Source organism: Leptodactylus fuscus, chromosome 6 (assembly GCF_031893055.1).
Source record: "Leptodactylus fuscus isolate aLepFus1 chromosome 6, aLepFus1.hap2, whole genome shotgun sequence".
Lineage (NCBI taxonomy): Eukaryota > Metazoa > Chordata > Amphibia > Anura > Leptodactylidae > Leptodactylus > Leptodactylus fuscus.
In genome coordinates, this window is record NC_134270.1 from 11,880,547 (window position 1) to 11,900,147 (window position 19,601).

At 47.8% G+C, this 19,601-nt stretch overlaps 1 protein-coding gene across 3 annotated transcripts; it reads right to left on the reverse strand.

Annotated features, from left to right (window-relative positions):
* Window positions 1-2,077: 2,077 nt before the first annotated feature.
* HGS (hepatocyte growth factor-regulated tyrosine kinase substrate) lies at window positions 2,078-19,572 on the reverse strand. Of its 3 annotated transcripts, none has more exons than XM_075279375.1 (21): window positions 19,459-19,572; window positions 15,791-15,875; window positions 15,056-15,131; window positions 14,036-14,128; window positions 12,653-12,770; window positions 11,507-11,559; window positions 11,355-11,423; window positions 11,079-11,203; window positions 10,578-10,656; window positions 10,299-10,397; window positions 9,392-9,487; window positions 9,264-9,302; window positions 9,039-9,185; window positions 8,650-8,863; window positions 8,398-8,570; window positions 6,795-6,935; window positions 6,542-6,719; window positions 6,322-6,449; window positions 6,111-6,215; window positions 5,932-6,027; window positions 2,078-5,331 (listed from the first exon to the last, which is right to left on the reverse strand). In XM_075279375.1, exons 1-21 carry the CDS (start codon window positions 19,493-19,495, stop codon window positions 5,230-5,232), a joined length of 2,253 nt encoding a protein of 750 aa, XP_075135476.1. In that variant the 5' UTR covers window positions 19,496-19,572; the 3' UTR covers window positions 2,078-5,229. The 3 variants fall into 3 exon arrangements, with proteins under 3 accessions (XP_075135476.1, XP_075135475.1, XP_075135474.1); XM_075279374.1 differs by having other exon boundaries at window positions 8,650-8,860; window positions 12,653-12,776; XM_075279373.1 differs by having other exon boundaries at window positions 12,653-12,776.
* Between the last annotated feature and the right edge of the window lie 29 nt (window positions 19,573-19,601).

Genomic DNA, 19,601 nt, shown 5'->3' on the forward strand with positions numbered 1-19,601 from the left:
CACAGCTCAGCTCCTCGCTTCAGCCGCATATGTGTCAGCGAGAGAGGCGCGCAGCGGCGAAGCGAGGAGCTGACCTGTGTCAGCTCCTTGCTTCAGCCGCAAATGTGTTCAACTCAGATCTGCGTCCTCTGGACGCAGATCTGAGTTGAAATCGGGACATACCTCCCTGCAACTGGGACCGCGGGACATGTCACCCAAATCGTGACTGTCCCGCGGAAATCGGGACGGTTGGGAGGTATGTATAATGTCCTCTCATTGTGGTCCCCACACAGTATAATGCCCCCCTCACTGTAGTCCCCATACAGTATAATGTCCCCCTCATTGTGGTCCCCACACAGTATAATGCCCCCCTCACTGTAGTCCCCATACAGTATAATGTCCCCTCATTGTGGTCTCCATACAGTATAATGTCCCCATTGTGGTCCTCACACAGTATAATGTCCCCCTCACTGTAGTCTCCACACGTTGTAATGTCCCCCACATTGTGGCCAACACAGTATAATGTCCTCCTCATTGTGGTCCCCACACAGTATAATGCCCCCCTCACTGTGGTCCCCATACAGTATAATGTCCCCCTCATTGTGGTCCCCACACAGTATAATGCCCCCCTCACTGTAGTCCCCATACAGTATAATGCCCCCCTCACTGTAGTCCCCACACAGTATAATGTCCCCTCATTGTGGTCTCCATACAGTATAATGTCCCCCTCACTGTAGTCCCCATACAGTATAATGTCCCCTCATTGTGGTCCCCACACAGTATAATGCCCCCCTCACTGTAGTCCCCACACAGTATAATGTCCCCTCATTGTGGTCTCCATACAGTATAATGTCCCCCTCAATGTAGTCCCCATACAGTATAATGTCCCCTCATTGTGGTCCCCACACAGTATAATGCCCCCCTCACTGTAGTCCCCATACAGTATAATGCCCCCCTCACTGTAGTCCCCACACAGTATAATGTCCCCTCATTGTGGTCTCCATACAGTATAATGTCCCCCTCAATGTAGTCCCCATACAGTATAATGTCCCCTCATTGTGGTCCCCACACAGTATAATGCCCCCCTCACTGTAGTCCCCATACAGTATAATGCCCCCCTCACTGTAGTCCCCACACAGTATAATGTCCCCTCATTGTGGTCTCCATACAGTATAATGTCCCCCTCACTGTAGTCCCCATACAGTATAATGTCCCCTCATTGTGGTCCCCACACAGTATAATGCCCCCCTCACTGTAGTCCCCACACAGTATAATGTCCCCTCATTGTGGTCTCCATACAGTATAATGTCCCCCTCACTGTAGTCCCCATACAGTATAATGTCCCCTCATTGTGGTCCCCACACAGTATAATGTCCCCCTCACTGTAGTCCCCACACAGTATAATGTCCCCTCATTGTGGTCTCCATACAGTATAATGTCCCCCTCACTGTAGTCCCCATACAGTATAATGTCCCCTCATTGTGGTCCCCACACAGTATAATGTCCCCCTCACTGTAGTCCCCACACAGTATAATGTCCCCTCATTGTGGTCCCCACACAGTATAATGCCCCCCTCACTGTAGTCCCCATACAGTATAATGCCCCCCTCACTGTAGTCCCCACACAGTATAATGTCCCCTCATTGTGGTCTCCATACAGTATAATGTCCCCCTCACTGTAGTCCCCATACAGTATAATGTCCCCTCATTGTGGTCCCCACACAGTATAATGTCCCTTTCAGTGTTCCAGACACAATATCATGTTCCAATGGAGTTGTCTCCTCATCACGTCTCCCTAAACCGCAGACCTATAAATTGGAATCCACTGCCCAGGACAATACCCAAAATACCGGACTGTCCCACTAGATCCAAGGCAGTAGAGAAGGGCCCGGCTGTTGTCAGGCCTAGGGCGGATTTACCATTTGCTCGTGTTTGGGTCTGTTGTTCAGTCAGATCATAATGGAAGTGACCAGGGGGCCGATCTGAGGAGGGTCAAGCACCTGAAATTGGGGAGTCATTACCTGTTGGAATAATCCAACGGAGTCTCGGTCTAGGTCTAGTCTAAGTAGATGGAAGTGAAGAAATCAGGGAGAAGCGGCCATGTTTCATACATATTTATTGTCACTAAACCAATAGATTACTACAAGCAATAGTTCTGCGGCGCTCGGGTCACATCGGGCGGCCCGGACCTTCACAGTTTACAAGCACATAAAGCAGCAAAACACAAGGGGACCCTGGGATGGTGGTCGGTCACCCCAAGAACATACCTGTGCCCAAAATGAACATCCCCACTGCCATGTACATGTAGGACTTGTAGGGAACACGCGTGTCATATACAGTTACATAAATCAAGTCATAAAACCGAATGGCTTAAAGGGAATGCGGCGTCAGGAAATGACCTACTGGATAATTCACGTGTTAGTAAACAGATTTTCTGAGAATTTTTGGCGATTGGTAATTTTCCGAATTTTTTTAAAAAAATCCTTAAAATCCTGCAATTCTAACTCTTGCCACTAAGCCTAAAATAGTTTGTGACTTCCCATTTTCCTAGGCCATAGACAGAATGGTCTGGAGTAGACGTTTTGGGGCAGTCTTCTAGGCCCGCTCTGTGACCTGGGGTAGGTATCATCATGCAGAAAGGGGGAAGAGATCATCTTCATGACATCACTTACTGGACTCTGTGTCTTATCTACCTATACATGATAGCTGCGATCGTCTGTGTGCTTAAGTCAGGTGGCTGCTGCAAAGAAATCTACAGAAAACGGGAAGTCTCAGCATATTATTTGGCTTAGTGGCCAGAGTCGGAACTGTTTTTTTTTTAGAAAAATTTGTGCAGATAACATGAAAATTTTTTAAACACCTTACCAAAAATTCTTTAAAAATATATTTAACGTAAAAAAGTCATTTTCTGGCAACATATTCCACAAACCTAAATTCTAGAGTGACAGCTCTGTAGCTGTCAGCAGTACGGAGGGGTTAATACTGCTGACAGACACCAATAAGAACATAATAATGAAGGGAATCAACTACCGTAGATCAGAAAATCAACAATTTTTTTTTTAAATAAGAAACAGCGCCACTCTAGTTTATAGGCTGGGTCTGGTATTGCAGCTCCATCTTATTCAACTGCAATAACAACCTACGAGAGTGACGCTGCGTCTTTTCCCCCCATTTCGACCATTGTATTAATTTCTTTAAAAAAAAACAAACAAAAAACAACCTAGTTCAGCACCCGGTGCTGAACTAACCCGGTCAGCAACCTAACAGATATAGACACACACACACAAAAATAAATCAGTGATGGCGACATTGATCTCTTCTATTGAAATACACTACGAAAAACTAAAAAATAATGCTTTGATCAAATTTTTTTTGCATCAATTAGGTCAAAAAATTTTCAAAATGTGTCATGTGAACCAATTGGAGAAATGCTTTTAATGGCGTAACGAATATAAAACAAGACTAATATGTGAATCTGTAAATTTCCTAGTCGACATTCCCAGTGGTCCTTATAGTACAGGAGCAGCACGAGATCTACGAGACGCATCACATTGTAAGACGTAACAGGGAGGTCGTCTGTCTTTACATGGTAGGAAAACCTAAACCCGTTTAAAGGGATTCTACCATTAAAACTTTTTTTTTTGTGTGTGGATAAGACGTCGGAATAGTCTTTAGAAAGGCTATTCGTCTCTTACCTCTAGACGTGGTCTCCGCTGCGCCGTTCCTTAGAAATACCGGTTTTTATTGGTATGCAAATGAGTCCTCTCGCAGCGATGGGGGCGCCCCACCGCTGCCAGAGAATTGTCCCCTAGCGTCGCCTCCTCCTTCCTCCGCAGCGTCATCTTCAATGTCTTCTTCCAGTGCAAGCTCATAACTTCTAGGCCTCGGGCGCAGAGGCCACGGGAAAATGACCGCTAATAATACTGTGCAAGCGGCCATTTTCCTGTGGCCTGTGCAGTCTGCTTTGCTCAAGGCCCAACACCTAGAAGTTACGAGCCTGCACTGGAAGAAGACATTGAAGATGACGTTGCGGATGAGGAAGGAGGTGGCGCTTGGAGACACTTCTCTGGCAGCTGTGGGAACGCCCTCATCGCTTTTTGAGCGCTGGAGCCCGCCCCCATCGCTGTGAGAGAACTCATTTGCATAGCGGTAAATACTGGTATTTCTAAGGAACGGCGCAGCAGAGACCACGTTTAAAGATAAGAGATGAATAGCCTTTCTGAAGACTATTCCGACGTCTTATCAGAGAATTGTCCCCTAGCGCCTTCTTCGTACACAGCGTCATCTTCAATGTCTTCTTCCGGCGCAGGCTCGTAACTTCTATGCGTCAGGCCTTGAGCAGAGCAGACTGCGAGGGCGTACAGGCCACGGGAAAATGGCCACTTGTACAGTATTGTTAGCGGTCATTTTCCCATGGCCTGTGTGCCTGCTCTGCTAGAAGTTACGAGCCTGCACCGGAAGAAGACGCTGCGTACGAAGAAGGAGGCGGCGCTGGAGACACTTCTCTGGCAGCAGTGGGGACGCCCTCATTGCTGTCTGAGTGCTAGGGCCCGCCCCCATTGCTGCGAGAGAACTCATTTGCATACCGGTAAAAAATTGTATTTCTAAGGAACGGCCACGTCTAAAGGTAAGAGACGAATAGCCTTTCTAAAGACTATTCCGACGTCTTATCCACACAAAAAAAGGGTTTTAATGGTAGACTCCCTTTAAGGAAAGATTTATCCAATTATTATTAGACTTGATTGTTATCATGACAACTGGTTGATCAATGGGGGCCGGCTGTTTTGAACGGCTGACGGATCATTTTTAATGGGCAACATACGGACGCCAGCGGTTCTCCTGAGCGAGAGGGTCGCCCCCCCTATCCTTCCATTTACCCCATAAGCCCCAATACATCCTATGACGGGGCTTATCTAATGCGAAGAGGTCCTTTAATAAAACAGGTCCACCGCCAGGTCCTCTTCGCATCAGGGCCGGGGGACAAATATTTGCAGACTGGATGAAGCAATTCTAAGACAAAAAGAAGCTACAAAGAGTTTACACTGTTAGTGGAGAGCAGTGCGTACCAACGTCAGGTGTGAACGGAGCCGGCGGGCAGACAGGGGGTGAAGCGAGGCAGACACTGGAAATGGCAGGTACATAAATGTAGTGTTTTACTGCGGCAGCACTGGCATAGTATGCATGCTACACACGTCGGGAGGAGTCGGCGGCATGGGCAGGGTCGGTAAACCAATAAGCGCCTCTTCGGGAATCAATCGAAGGAGATGAGCTGGGCCTCGCTTCCGCCTGGCACCTGCTGACCGTGCGCTGCCTGTTGCTGTGGAGGCTGCTGCTGACCGGCACCGACTGGCATCTGCAAAGGAAACGGAACGTGGAGTATTGAAACATAGTAACGTAGTAATAGAGAAGATCGGGGAGATTTACAAAGGCTGGTCGGTGTACCAATCACATGCGCTGGATCTGTGCGCCTGCACTGAGATCTAGGTCATAGGCAGTGCAGATTTGACTGGGTTGGCGACCTCACCCCGTCAGGAAAGTGGCAGCATAAAAGGCCAAAAAGTTGCTATTTATCTTGCAGAAACCTTATCTAAAAAATTTGAGTTTTCATGCCTCGAGTGCCAGAAAACTGAAGTACATGGCAAAATAATATGTGATCGGAGAGGAAACAGCGTTCGGGTGAGCGGTGTGGGATTGTCACCGAATACCAAGTACAGCGGCGCACATATCGTAGAGGTTGTGCGCGGTACTACAAATCAGCCTCATTCACTTCAATGGGACTGAGCTGTTGCTGTACCATGTGACCGATGTACATGATGCCATTGGCACAGAGAAGAGGCTGTAGTGATGACTGGCGGGGTCCAGAGCATCAGACCCCCCCCACTGATCACATACGAATAGGTCATCAATACACAAGACCGTGACTGGCGATATCCAATGCAGATTTGGCACTTACAGGCTGATACATAGGCTGCTGTCCAGGGAGGAAAGGCTGCTGGGAGGGCATGCTGCTCATGGCGGGGTCTTGTCCGGGGAGAGTAGTCATGAGGTTCTGCAAGGAAAAGATAAGCAAGGACTTACCACAGAGGTCACTGAAGAGAATAACTTAAGATACTTCACATCACAGGGACTGACCTGCATATTGTAAGGCTGATAACCCATGGGGACAGGCTGTGCGCCCATGTAAGTCATCCCACTGGCTGGAGGATTCTGGGAAGGGAGGCTCTGCGAGGTCACGTTCTAAAAGTTAGCAAAAAAAAAAAAAAAGGAAAAAATAAAAATACTTAAAATAAAAATAGTGCAATCTTTAATTTACAGGTGACTACTTCCACATGACGCCACTTACTTGGTAGGGCTGTGTCGGCGTGGGCTGGTAAGACGTATACGCTGGGTTGGTCGTTGGCACAGGTTGGCCCTGCTGAGCTGCTGGAGCGGATCCTGCCGGATACATGTACGCATTTACCATGTTGGGATCTGTAATAAGACAAGGTAGACATTGTACAGGACTGGTTTTACCTGGTGACCGTATGAATGTATACCCATCACTGCATAGTAGCTGTACTCACCGGTACCAGGCACTGGCATGTTAGGATAAGGTGTAGACGTCGGCTGTCCAGGTTGGTTCATGTAGACCCCGTGCATAGGGGAGCCTTCCACTGAGCCAGAAGGACTAAATGTTCCAGAATAAGCATTAGGGCCTGAGGGCGGGTACATGACTCCACCGGACGACGGCAGGGACTGCAGCTGCAGGATTGGTAAGAAAGAGTTAAAAACTGGACAACAATCACATTGTATGAAAAGGTAGGAAGAGGAGCCAACCTGTGCGTAGGGGAGCTGGAAGGCTGGCATCTGGGCCCGCATCTGGATGGTCTGCTTCTGCTGCTCCAACCTCATCTGTCTTTCCTTTTCTTGCTCCTGCAGGCGCTGGATGGCGAGTTGTCGCTGCATCTCCAGATATTCCTGGAATAGTAGTAGTAGGTGTTATCATAACAAAAACGGGCAATGGTTTCATTTCTCTGCCCACCAGGCTGGGTATAGCTTCAACGGAAGGGAGCAGCCCAACGGCCCCCGCCACTATTACCCAGACCGGACAATGCAACTCCATACCAGGTGATCATTAGATGTCCAGAGAGACTTCTGTACTTTAGGGCATTGGTTATACACACATTAAAGGGAATGTGTCAAAACAAATAAATAAAAATCAATGTAAATCACTGGATATGAATTGTGGAATTTTTTTTTCATATTTTAGAAAATATTAAAAATAAACTAATTTTGAATTTTATTTATTTTACTTTTTTGGGGTGGTGGTGGATAATTTTAAATATTTTGACTGTTCCCATTGGCCACTACAGGGGTGCAGCCCATAGGAGCGTTAGGACAGGAGCCGACCCCCATCCCCTATGGCAGATGTTGTGATAGAATGGGTATAATACAGTGCGGCCTGCTCTGCCGTGAATACGTTAAGTGGGCGCTGCCTCCTGTGACGCGCTCTATGTGCCCATCAAACTAAGCAGGTTAGGGTTGCATTTAGGAGAGGTATAGCTAGTCTGTACTTGGACCATGCTGCACCCCGAAATGCAAAGGCAGAGGGTGTTGTAGCGGTGATGGATTGGTGGGTAGAGACCACCAAAATGTACAGCGAAGGGTAAATTCACACAGAGTTTTTTGGACCTCAAGTTCTGGTCCAAAATACAGGTAGCTGCAACTGGATGCTGGGTGCAGTGCACCGGCGTCCAGTCGCGCACTCTGCTCAGGATTAGGCCTAAATGAATGAACCTAGTCGGGAGAGAGTATCTTCAGGTGGATGTTGTGAGGCGACTCGGCCTGAAGAATGAGCATGTCGCTTCTTTTTCTGGGAGCTGGATCAAAGGGCTCCCGGAAAAAAGAACTGACCGGCTCCCAGTGATTTCAATGGGAGCCTTCTTTTTGGTCTGGATTTTGAGGTGGATACGGCCTCAAAATACTGACCAAAAAACCCAGTGTGAACCTAACCTCACACTCCCAGAGCTGAGGCAGCACCACTACTGGAGCCACAACTTATTATAACCACTCAATTCCAGACTGAACTTCTCGCCTTTGCTGCTTAAGGACCTGTGATGATATCTTCATAGGTCCTTAAGCAACTGCACTGACACATATTCAGCCCTGAACTGCTACAATGAAGTGGATAAAAAGCTGCTACTATGTACTGCTCATATACTTGTAGCAACCAGATCATAATCAAAAAAGTTTTTTCTGGTGAAACATTCTCTCTAAACGTATAAAGGCTATTGCCTCAGGCCCGTGGATGATCAGAAGGTGCTTGGCCAGATACTGCTAAATGAGAACAGGCCCAAGTGTAGAGGACAGTTTACTGGATGAATGGCTCCGAATAACCAGGTTGCTTCCTGATAGCATTTCGGTAGCGCCCCCTACATACCTGTTTCTTTTGCCTCATAATCTCTAGCTTCTGTGCCAGCTGAATCTGTCGCTGTCGCTCGGCTTCCTCCGCTGCCCGCCGCAGTTTTTCTCTGTGCTCCTCCCTCAGTGCATTCAGCGCTCCGCGAGCATCTCTGATCTGGGCCAGCTTGTCCTGCAGTCCTTCATAGTACACTGTGGAGAACAATCCCATTATCCACCACAGAACATCCCCGCGCACACACGTCATACAACCGCTCTCTGGAATACATACGTCGCCTCTCGTCCAGCTGGTTGAGCAGCTCCAGGAGCTGAGGGTGCATGTTGTTGATAGACTGGAAGAGCGACAGGACCGCAGAGTCATTGGTGATGCTCCGGCCGCGCATGTGGTTGCTCTTCATGCGGTTTACGAAAGTGGTGACCGCGTTCTGCAGAGCCTTTAGGAACTGCTCGTGGTTCTCCTCAGATTCCCCATTCTGGTATTGCTGCTGGAAGAAAGGAGTAGTTCAGTCCAGAACTCACAAACCCGCTTGTAACAAGGTCTGGATGCCCGACCCAATGGCCGTTTATTAATTGCAACCTATTTAAGCAGTCCCTTTAAAAGCAGACATGGGGGGAGGGCTAAAAAATAGAAAGGCGTTCACTGGCCTCAGTGGTTTTTACCTCCATGACGTTGACCATGCTCACAGGCGGGACCTCGGCCACCTGCACTACAGGATCGCTCATCGGGACGGGAGCGGAAGGAGTTGGACTTTTGCGGACTTCCTCCTGCTTCTTCTCCCAGTAATTTCGGTTCAGATACCGGGCCAGCTGCAGAGAAAGAAGTAAGATGAGCGAGAAGCAGAAACCCAAGAACTGCCGCACTTAGCCAGATTCCGGAAAATTTACCTCTGGATCAATTTCTTCAGCAAAAGGGGCAGAAGAATTCTAAAAACAAAAAGAAGAGGGGAACATTAATAATGGTCGAGGAGTTGAGTCTCCTTGGTGCTGTGGAATAAATTCATGTCATAACTCACCACGGCAGAAGAGTACAGAGTACTGACGGGGGGAGCCGAGGACGTGACCGGGGTGGGCTCGGTTTTCGGATACATGCCATAGGTGTTCTTCTGCCTCTGAGAATGAAGAGAGAATTTACAGAAATGTAAGAGTTGATTGATGGATTGATGGATTTACCATAAAGTATAGCAATATTTCTAAGATATCACTCTATGATCAAATGGGGGGGGGGGGTCACCCACTATATTGCGTACTACACCAGCACTCGACCCCCTTTATTCTACCCTCATTACAGGTCCCAGAGGTCAGACTCCATTACTTTATAATGATGAGAGTACCCATTTTATAAGCATGAGACACGAGATTATCTATGGGGGTGGGGGGTAGAGATAAGATTGAATAAACATACAGATCAATTTATATAATCCCAGACATCTTTACTACGATGCCACAGCTCAGTACTTCTCTTTCTCAGAGACCCATATCAGCTACACAGACCAGTAAGTAGCCCCTTCCTCAAATACCCCTGTTTATTATATGTTCACATTCAGCAGAAAAAGTGGAAATAGTGAACTGTTACAATGTAATGTAAGGCTGGATGATGATGATGATGAAGAAGATGGAGGAGAAGAAAGAGAAGGAGAAGAAGAAAGAGAAGGAGGAGAAGAAAGAGAAGAAGATGGAGAAGAATAAGGAGAAGAAGAACGAGAAAGAGAAGAAGGAGGAGGAGGAGATGGAGAAGACGAAGAAGAAGGAGGAGAAGAAGAAAGAAGAAGAAAGAAAGAAGAAGAAAGAGGAGGAGAAGATGGAGAAGAAGAAGGAGAATAATAATAATAATAACAGGTGTGAGATATCAGACGTGGCCTCCTAAGTAATATAAGTTATCCTACGATGGCTCGTGCAGTATGGTGGAGTGTTTGCACTCACCATCCTTTCCTTCTCTTCAGCCTCGGACTGTGACAGGGCTATGGCCAGCTGCAGCTCCTCTTCCTCTTGCAGTGCGGTTTCGTCTCTCTTAGGAGGCATCTAGCACAGATTATACTTGTCAGACAAGCAGTTGCGTCCACCACCAGCTCTACAAGTCTCACTTACACGCATACATGTTTACAGACTTCCACGAATATGAGAAAGGAAGCGCAAGGTGCGAGACCCTTCCAAAGCAGAGCTTGTACCCAAAAATCCAGGAAATCTGAAAGTTCACCTCACCTGTGACTGCTGAGATAAGGGGCTGGTCAGGTACTCGGGGGGCAGTTCACCGCTGGTGGCGGATTTGCCTTCACCCTTCCTGAAAAGAGAAATAAATCATTAAGGAATACCCTTTCCCTTATTCCTTGGCTCCCTGTGACACCCTGGGTGCAGCATTTGTCTCCGGGATCTGACCATATATATTCTTATTTCCTCTGCAGGACTCTTCCCAGGTATACGGCCAAGTACTGCAAAGACTCGGCCGATAGAAAGCTATTTCTATTGTGAGCAGAGGATCACTATGCGTCACTGAGGACGTGCGTCCACCAGCACAGAACTCATCAGGTGGCCGTGCACACTGCTATACCCCGAGAACACTAGGTGGTGCTATTGTACATCTCGTTACCAGGTACATTTAGGTTACTGTAAATTTCAAACTTTATGCAATAATGATTGTATTTATTGGTGGGACAGTTGCTATAATGTCGGCGATCCCTGGCAGTCCTGAGCAGCGGGTCTTACTTGTTCAGCTGTTCGAAGCAGGGCTCACAAACACGCACTTCCTTCTCGATGCCAAACTTGGGGATGGTGGAGTATTTAGAGGAGCATTTGCCGCAAAAAATCTGTCCACAGGCTCTGCAATGGTGCTGTAAAGGAGAAGGTACATGTATAACGATAAAGAGTAGAAGGAGGTGTTTGCCCATACAGTGTAAGACATGAAAGGCAGATGGAAGGGAATAGTTAAAGCTGTGACCTATATTGGGATAAGAGTGAAGTGAAATAATGGCCGCCTCTCACCTTGCGTGTAACCACACCAAACTGAACGCGGCAGCGGTGACACTCCTCAGCATCCACCCAGTCAGGAGCCTGGGAAAGAACCAAAAGGCAACAGGTTAATTCCTCAGGAATCCTAGGCCCCATCTTATCCCCTGACACTTCACCCTACTGACCCGCTCTGCTGCAAACATGGCATCGCTTTCCTTGAACTCAGGGAAGTTGTGTCCTGAAACAAAGAAAGAGGATGAAAAAAAACAACAACTTAGAAACAGAACCGCAGCGCAGGGGATTAGTGAAAGGTCAGTACCAATTATTTTTGTTACGATTCCATATTTAGCTCTTACTGAGGAGCTTTTACACTCTTCGGCACCGGCGGTATTATATAGCATTACAAAGCGGAAAGTGCACTGAATCCTGTGTTAGCTTTTTTTGGTATACGTCTGAGTGACGGAGATATCGCTGTTAGTTTGTTTTTTAATGTAGATTGTGAGCCCCATATAGTGATCACAATGTACACTTTTAGAATTGTATAATGGGAGGAAATCCACGCAAACATGGGGAGAACATACAAACTCCTTGCAGATGTAGTTCCTGGCAGGATTCGAACCAGCGCTACAAGGCTGCAGTGCTAACCACTGAGCCACCGTGTTGTTAGTTTTGGCACTGATGTCTCCACTGTCAGATGGGTGTCCTTCTGAAAGTGGGCAGTACGGAACGCGCCCCCCACCCAACAGTACTCTTCCATAGCCTTGTACTGTCAGAGGGGGCATAAACTCCCCTTAAAGGGGGAGCATATAAAAATTATTTTGGGGCTAGATAATGACTAGAAAAATAAAAAAAATAAATAATAAATATATATATATTCTATTTTACAAGCTATGGGGGACGTACAAGGCATGAAAAAGTTGCAAATTTGACAAGTTGGCTTTTTGTGCAAAATTTTAAGACTTTCTTTCTTCCATGCCACCCTCGCCGCACCCTTTATGCTGCGATTGCCAAACAAATCCTGTCCGTAGTACAATTTTTTTTTAGCAAAAATTTGCAACTTTTTCTCATTTTCAGCAGCCTCGCCACTTTCCTGCCAAGGGGGATGAGGTGGCCCCACCTGATTTACGATCATTTACACTAGATTATCACCCTAGATGATGCCCCAAATCTATGCCAGACATAAACTGGCCTGGATCTCAGTGCGAATACCCGGCCCCGTGAGGCAGGCTCCTGATTTATGAAGAGTTATCAATATATTGGTTTCATAAGAAAAAAGAAAAAGTTACAGCCAGTAAACTAAGCACTGTATAGCAGAAAGTCTCTAAACTTACCTTCCACTTTCATGATCTGGTAGGTGTCCTGCACTACTTTATACTTGGGTTCGTTCCGGAAGGCGTGGGCCCAGGCTTGGATCAGATACAGGATTTTGTTCCGCACATTTGGTTCCACCTGACGCTGAACAAGAAGGTTTATCAGTGAAACAGAACATGTGACCCCGGGTGATGATAAACCGCCGGGCCGGGCCTGTACGAGGTGAAACTCTGCACAGCACGACAGACAGATACAGGAATGAGTCAGGAGCTCAATGACACGGCTCACCTGACCGAGCAGGAAATTGTGACACAGGGTCACATGACAGACACACATCACTGCACTGATAGGGAAGATCAGACAGACTGAGCAGACTGCAGGGGAGTGTACCAGTATAGTGCTGTATGGGGGATCTGTGGGTGCGCCTAAACAACCCCTACCCTTTTAGGATTCTGCAATAAGCCCACCATAGCATTGTTTTATACCTCAAGCAAGAGAGATATTTACAGTGAAATGTTTCAGAGTTGAGCTTGTAGTTGAAAGCGTTTGTCTCGGGGAAAATGTTTGGAGAAACGAGTAAAAACAATTAAACAAAGCTAAACTTCCCTCCCCCCCTTGTGACACCTCTTCATACACAGGAAATGCTGCCCAATCACTGGCTGAGGTCGGCCACCACCCCAAGAAGTAGTGCCCATCCCGTGCAGGGATGTGGTGCAGGGTCAGAGCGCGTGGTGCAGGGTCAGAGCGCGTGGTGCAGGGTCAGAGCGCGTGCCGCAGGGTCAGAGCGCGTGCCGCAGGGTCAGAGCGCGTGCCGCAGGGTCAGAGCGCGTGCCGCAGGGTCAGAGCGCGTGCCGCAGGGTCAGAGCGCGTGCCGCAGGGTCAGAGCGCGTGCCGCAGGGTCAGAGCGCGTGCCGCAGGGTCAGAGCGCGTGCCGCAGGGTCAGAGCGCGTGCCGCAGGGTCAGAGCGCGTGCCGCAGGGTCAGAGCGCGTGCCGCAGGATCGGTAAGGGGAGATTTGCTTCTTTTACTATTTTATTTAACCAACTCTGAGTTCTTTGTATCCCCTGCCAGACAACAAAAAAATGCCCCTATCCCACTGCTAAAGTCACCCTCATAGAGGGTGACTATTCCCTCATTTCCCTCAATCTGGGAAAATGAGATGTTTGGCGGTGTTCACTCATGTTGGACTTGTCTCTATGCGCGAAATAGACCCCATCAAGCTCACCCCACTGTTTGTTTTACTCCCGCACCACATTTGCCCAAGTTTGCTATTCCTTCTCAGCCCCATCCAAGTGACTGGAGCTGAGCTGCAATACCCCTTATGGACAAGAGAGGCAGCGTGAACAGGAACCAAATTAATTTCCTTCTCCCATATAAAGTCCACCAACTCTTATCCGTTTGCACCTTCTGCAGTTCTTTTAGCTCCTCCATTGTTTGCTTATTCGCAACTTCATCGTGTACCGTCGAGCCGCAGTTTTTCACCACAGACTCCAAAACCTGCAGGAGAGAGTGAAGTTGATTAGAACGTGAAAGTCTACGCTGCGGCCAAGGACAATGTAGCTGGAAATGTCTTATCAAGACAAAGGCTTCAGAACATCCCAAAACTTTAAATAGGATATAAAAAGAAAATCTCTGGACTTGTCCGCTTATAAAATCCTTCTAGTCCAAGGACTTTCCATGTTCTCGGTATTATGCAACGCTAGAAAGCTGACGGGGCGCGCTGTGAGATTTGCCGGTCTATGCCAAGGTGCCAGAGATATCGGTGCTGTTAGTTTCGACACTCATATCCCTCCTCTGTCAGAAAGGCGAGCCTTACAGCACAACATCACTGACAGTACAAGGCTATGGAAGAATACGGTCAGGGGGCGATTCTCACTGCCCGAGCACATACCAGCAATTCAGTGCACGGTTAGCTTTCTAGTGGCGTCTAATAGAGCCCATCTCCGAGGACATGAAATACTATGTTATGTATACAAAGCAGACAGTGCTGAGACGCTGAATATGGTCTATGCGTTTCATGTAAGTCTATACCGGGCTCGGATCAGGATGTTGAAAAGCAGGTCCATTGCCATTACTGCAGTGCTGTGCCAATAACAGACCAACAATGGACCTACGTCCTGATCCGAGCCCGGTCTAGACAATGCTAATGTAAAGTATGAGGAATGTGTGACGTCACTTGTGTACACCCTCCTGTCATTCTAATCTAGCATTGTAGACGCTCGAGACCTTTGTTCTCCGCCTCAGTGAGAATTCCAAGGGTCAAACCACAACATATAGAATGGAAAAATAAGATTAAGAAACATTGAAAAAAATCCACTGACCAAAACCAGTTCCTATCCATTTATTCCCACTTAAACCGCCAAGTATCATCAGCCCCCACCCTGGACGTAGCAGTGCTGCCTTCTAGTGCACCCCACAACTCACCTCCAGGGCAAACAGAGCAACATGTGGGTTTTTGTCATTGACTTTCTTCTTGATGGCCGCCACGGCGTACTTGGCTCTAAAAGGAAAAGAGGACGTGAAATGGGACACAAACACAAAATACATCCTGTCCCCGACCCTCCATGTCATAAATGTATTTTTTACTGAATAACAGGCACAGCGCCTTGCATTGCACAGTGGCTAGGCTTGGTATTACAGTTCAGCCCCAGTTACTCGAACAGGACTGAGCTGCAAACAGGCAATATGACAAATGAACGAAACGCCATACAGCCTGCGAAGCAAACGCAACGCTCTTCTGAGTAGGTAATCTGTGGAGATCCTGGGTGTCAGATCTCTACCAATAAGATACTGATGACCAACCCTTAGGATAGGTCAGCAATTCCTTAATGAGGACCTTTCATGGTTTGGGCACAGGCAGTTCTATATACTGCTGGAAAGCTGACAGTGCGCTGAATTCAGCGACTGATGGCTTTCCCGATCTGTGCCCCGGGCAAAGAGATATCGGTCCCGGTACCGTAGCTCTTTACAGTCAGTCAGGAACGTCCTTCTCCACAGCAGCGCCTATAGCGCTGTACAGTGTGAACGGGGAGGAACGCCCCCCTCCCAATAATAATACTTGTCTATGGACGAAAACAGCCTCAGCACCCCTTGCCCTAAGTGAACAACCTGAGTAAATAAGAGCAGCTGGTTAGAGGTTTACTACAGGACTGGACTTACTGAGTGTCTCCTTGGCGGATCATGTCACAGATTTGCAGAATGGATTCCCAGTCCGTCTCCAGGAGAAGCTGGCTGGTGGCTTTATCTGAAAAGAAAGAACAACTCAGCAGGAGAATAAAGAAACCAGAGGGGGCGCTGCAGCCACAGCACAGAAGGGTCATTGACTTGCTCAGGTGACAACCTCCTTGGTAACAGACAAGTCGCACTGCCCCGACCCTAGGGATCGACCTGACAGGTTCTCTTTAATACAATCCACTCTCAAACTCAACATGGAGAAAACAGAGTTTATCATCTTCAGCCCATCCTGTATGGCCCCTCCTCCTGACCCATCTATCAAAGTTAATGGAACCCCACTTACCCCTGTCCCACAGGCCCGATGCCTTGGGGTAACCCTGGACTCCGACTTATCCTTCAAACCACATATTCAAACCCTCAACACCTCCTGTCACCTCCAGCTCAAGAACATCGACCGAATCCAGTCCTTCCTCACCCCAGAAACTACCAAGATGCTCGTCCAGGCCCTCATAATCTCCCGCTTAGACTACTGCAACACCCTTCTCCATGGACTCCCAGCTAACACCCTCGCCCCCCTCCAGTCCACCCTAAACTGCGCTGCTCGCTTAATCCACCTCACCCCCCGATCCTCATCGGCTGCTCCCCTCTGCCAGTCCCTCCACTGGCTTCCTATAGCCCAGCGAATTGAGTTCAAGCTACTAACGCTAACATACAAAGCCATCCACAACCTGTCCCCTCCATATATCTCTGACCTCATCTCCCGCTACCTGCCCACACGTAACCTCAGATCCTCCAATGACCTCCTACTCCGCTCTTCTCTCATCTGCTCCTCACACAACCGTCTCCAAGATTTCTCCCGTGCATCTCCCTTACTCTGGAACTCCTTACCAAGACACATAAGACTGAGCCCCACAATCACAGGATTCAAGAAGGCCCTGAAGACTCCCCTATTCAGGAAGGCCTACAACCTCCAATAACACTATCACCGCACCGCCATCTGTACAGTCTCCCCCCTCTCCTTCTGTCTCTACCCCCTTCCCTCATAGATTGTAAGCCCTCGCGGGCAGGGCCCTCTACCCCACTGTGCCAGCCGATCACTGTTAGTATGATATGTACCTGTATATTTTGTGAATTGTATGTAACCCCCAAATGTAAAGCACCATGGAATTAATGGTGCTATATAAATAAACAATAATAATAATAATAATAAAAAAAATCCACGTCGAATGTCCCCATAGGATTTCAAGCACCCGGCATTTGCCAAAAGTGTGTCCTTCACACCGGGCTGGTGTGTTCTTTTATTATACTGTAGAGGAAAGTGTAATGTGCAGTGCTAGAGACAGATACAGTAATACTATATGGCGCCATATACATTAACACTGCTGTTATACATGGCCATTGCTGTCATAGGATGAGAACAACAGACTTATAAAGAGCACTGTCCGCTCCAACGTACAAAAAAAACAAACAAAACAAAAACATAACGGATGAGAGCAATGGACATTAATAACAACAGTGTGAACTTACTCTAAGTTTAAGGGCCCCTTCACACGGCGTAAGCGCGCCGCTCAATTAGACACGTATCTGAGCGCGGTGCTTCAAAACAGAGCCCATTCATTTCAACGGGAAGCGTGCGTATATCGGCATATACGCGCGCTTCCCATTGAAATCAATGAGCTCCGTTTTGAAGTGCCGCGCTCGGACACGTGTATACCTGTCTAATTGAGCGGCGCGCTTACGCCGTCTGAAGGGGCCCTTAAATACCTGAATTTTGCCTTTTCTGACTCTTTTTCTCTGCAAAAAAAATCTGCGGTAGGAGCAATGCGTCACGCCATTCAGAACAGTGGACAAAATAACCCCGGATCTCCTGATCAGTTTGGTTCTGAGCAGTCGGACCTCACTGATAATATCTTATCCATCCGCTGCCGGAGAGGTGGGAGATCCCTCAGGGACGTATAAGATCCCATTCCCTGTATATAAGATAAGATCCCATTCCCTGTATACAAGATCCCATTCCCTGTATACAAGATCCCATTCCCTGTATACAAGATCCCATTCCCTGTATACAAGATCCCATTCCCTGTATACAAGATCCCATTCCCTGTATACAAGATCCCATTCCCTGTATACAAGATCCCATTCCCTGTATACAAGATCCCATTCCCTGTATATAAGATCCCATTCCCTGTATATAAGATCCCATTCCCTGTATACAAGATCCCATTCCCTGTATACAAGATCCCATTCCCTGTATACAAGATCCCATTCCCTGTATACAAGATCCCATTCCCTGTATATAAGATCCCATTCCCTGTATACAAGATCCCATTCCCTGTATACAAGATCCCATTCCCTGTATATAAGATCCCATTCCCTGTATATAAGATCACATTCCCTGTATACAAGATCACATTCCCTGTATACAAGATCACATTCCCTGTATATAAGATCCCATTCCCTGTATATAAGATCCCATTCCCTGTATATAAGATCCCATTCCCTGTATATAAGATCCCATTCCCTGTATATAAGATCACATTCCCTTCTCCTTGCCATTTTTTTGTCTAATTTCTGCACAGCGCTCTGGATAAATAAGAAGGGACTGGGCCACTGTGACCCCCATGGAAACCTATTTAAGGTTAAGGCCCCACGGGCCGTAATCCCTGTGCTAAAGCGCTGCGTCAACACATTGCGGTTCTTTCCGCAGCACTTTGAAGAGAAACTTCACTGAGTTTTCCATCTACGGGAAAGCCGCCAGCATTTCCGTAGATATAATTGACATGCTGCGATTTGCAAAGCCGCAACGGCTTTGCAAATCGCAGCATGTCCGCACTGCGTTTTTTTCTGCATGCATCCCATCCCCTTTGCTTGCACTGTAAAATGCCGCGATTTTTCCGGCAGCGTCTCCACCGCAGGCAAATCAGGGTGTTTACGTCCCGTGGGGCCCCGGCCTAAAGGAGTTTTTTGGGGGATTTTTTTTTAACGGTCCTATCCTTAGACTATACCGTAAGTATCTAATCAGTGGGAGCCAACATTAGAAGGGTGTCCAGGGAGTTAAGATGGTCGGGTGGACTCTTGATGATGGACCTGGGGTTCTGGCCCTGGGTCATGTGATAGGAACCAGTGCCCTGACCCCTGATCTCACATTATGGGTGGCTATAGTAAAGCCAGGCCCATAGGACTACCTGTGAGATCGCGGAGGGGGAAGGAGTGCTGGAAGGAGCCAGAACCCAAAGTCTCATCAGAAAGAGGATCAAGTGAACTAAACGTAACTCCCCGGACATAGGACTGGGCCGGATATATCCCTGGACCCATGCAGGGTTGGCGGCCCCAATGATCAGATATTGATCACCAATCCCTAGGATAAGCCATAAATATAAAAAAAATCGCCATCTTGGACCTGTGACCCAATCAATGGCCCCAGCTCTGACCTCAGCAGTGCTCACAGGTCAGTAGTCACAGGATGGACAATCCCTTTAAATGGATAAGTGACTACTCTGTGATATAAGTGACTACAGTATACACATACATACACAGGGCAGTGACCATGGCTGTCCATACGGTCACAATGGTCAATGGCGGCCTCCAGACCTGACAGAGATGTCACCGCCCCCGGGGTCACAGCGCCCTCCTAACACCCTGAAGTCTCTTACCCAGAAGCCTCTCGAAGGTTCCGCCGCCCTTTCCCATCGTGACACCGGAGAGAACGAGAGACTGACACCGAGAAAGAAATCCGTCTTCCGCTTCCGGAAACAACAGGGTGGATCCTGAGGGGACGGGCGGAAGTGACGTCACC

Bases quoted from the DNA above. Each gene is read 5' to 3' on its own strand.
- HGS (XM_075279373.1), bottom strand. From the start codon at position 19,495: ATGGGAAAGGGCGGCGGAACCTTCGAGAGGCTTCTGG. The intron at 15,132-15,790 runs GTAAGTCCAGTC...TTTTCCTTTTAG, and splicing joins ATCCGCCAAGGAGACACTCA to AGCCAAGTACGCCGTGGCGG. The intron at 10,398-10,577 runs GTGAGGTGAACT...AATCTGTGCTAG, and splicing joins CCTTATCTCAGCAGTCACAG to ATGCCTCCTAAGAGAGACGA.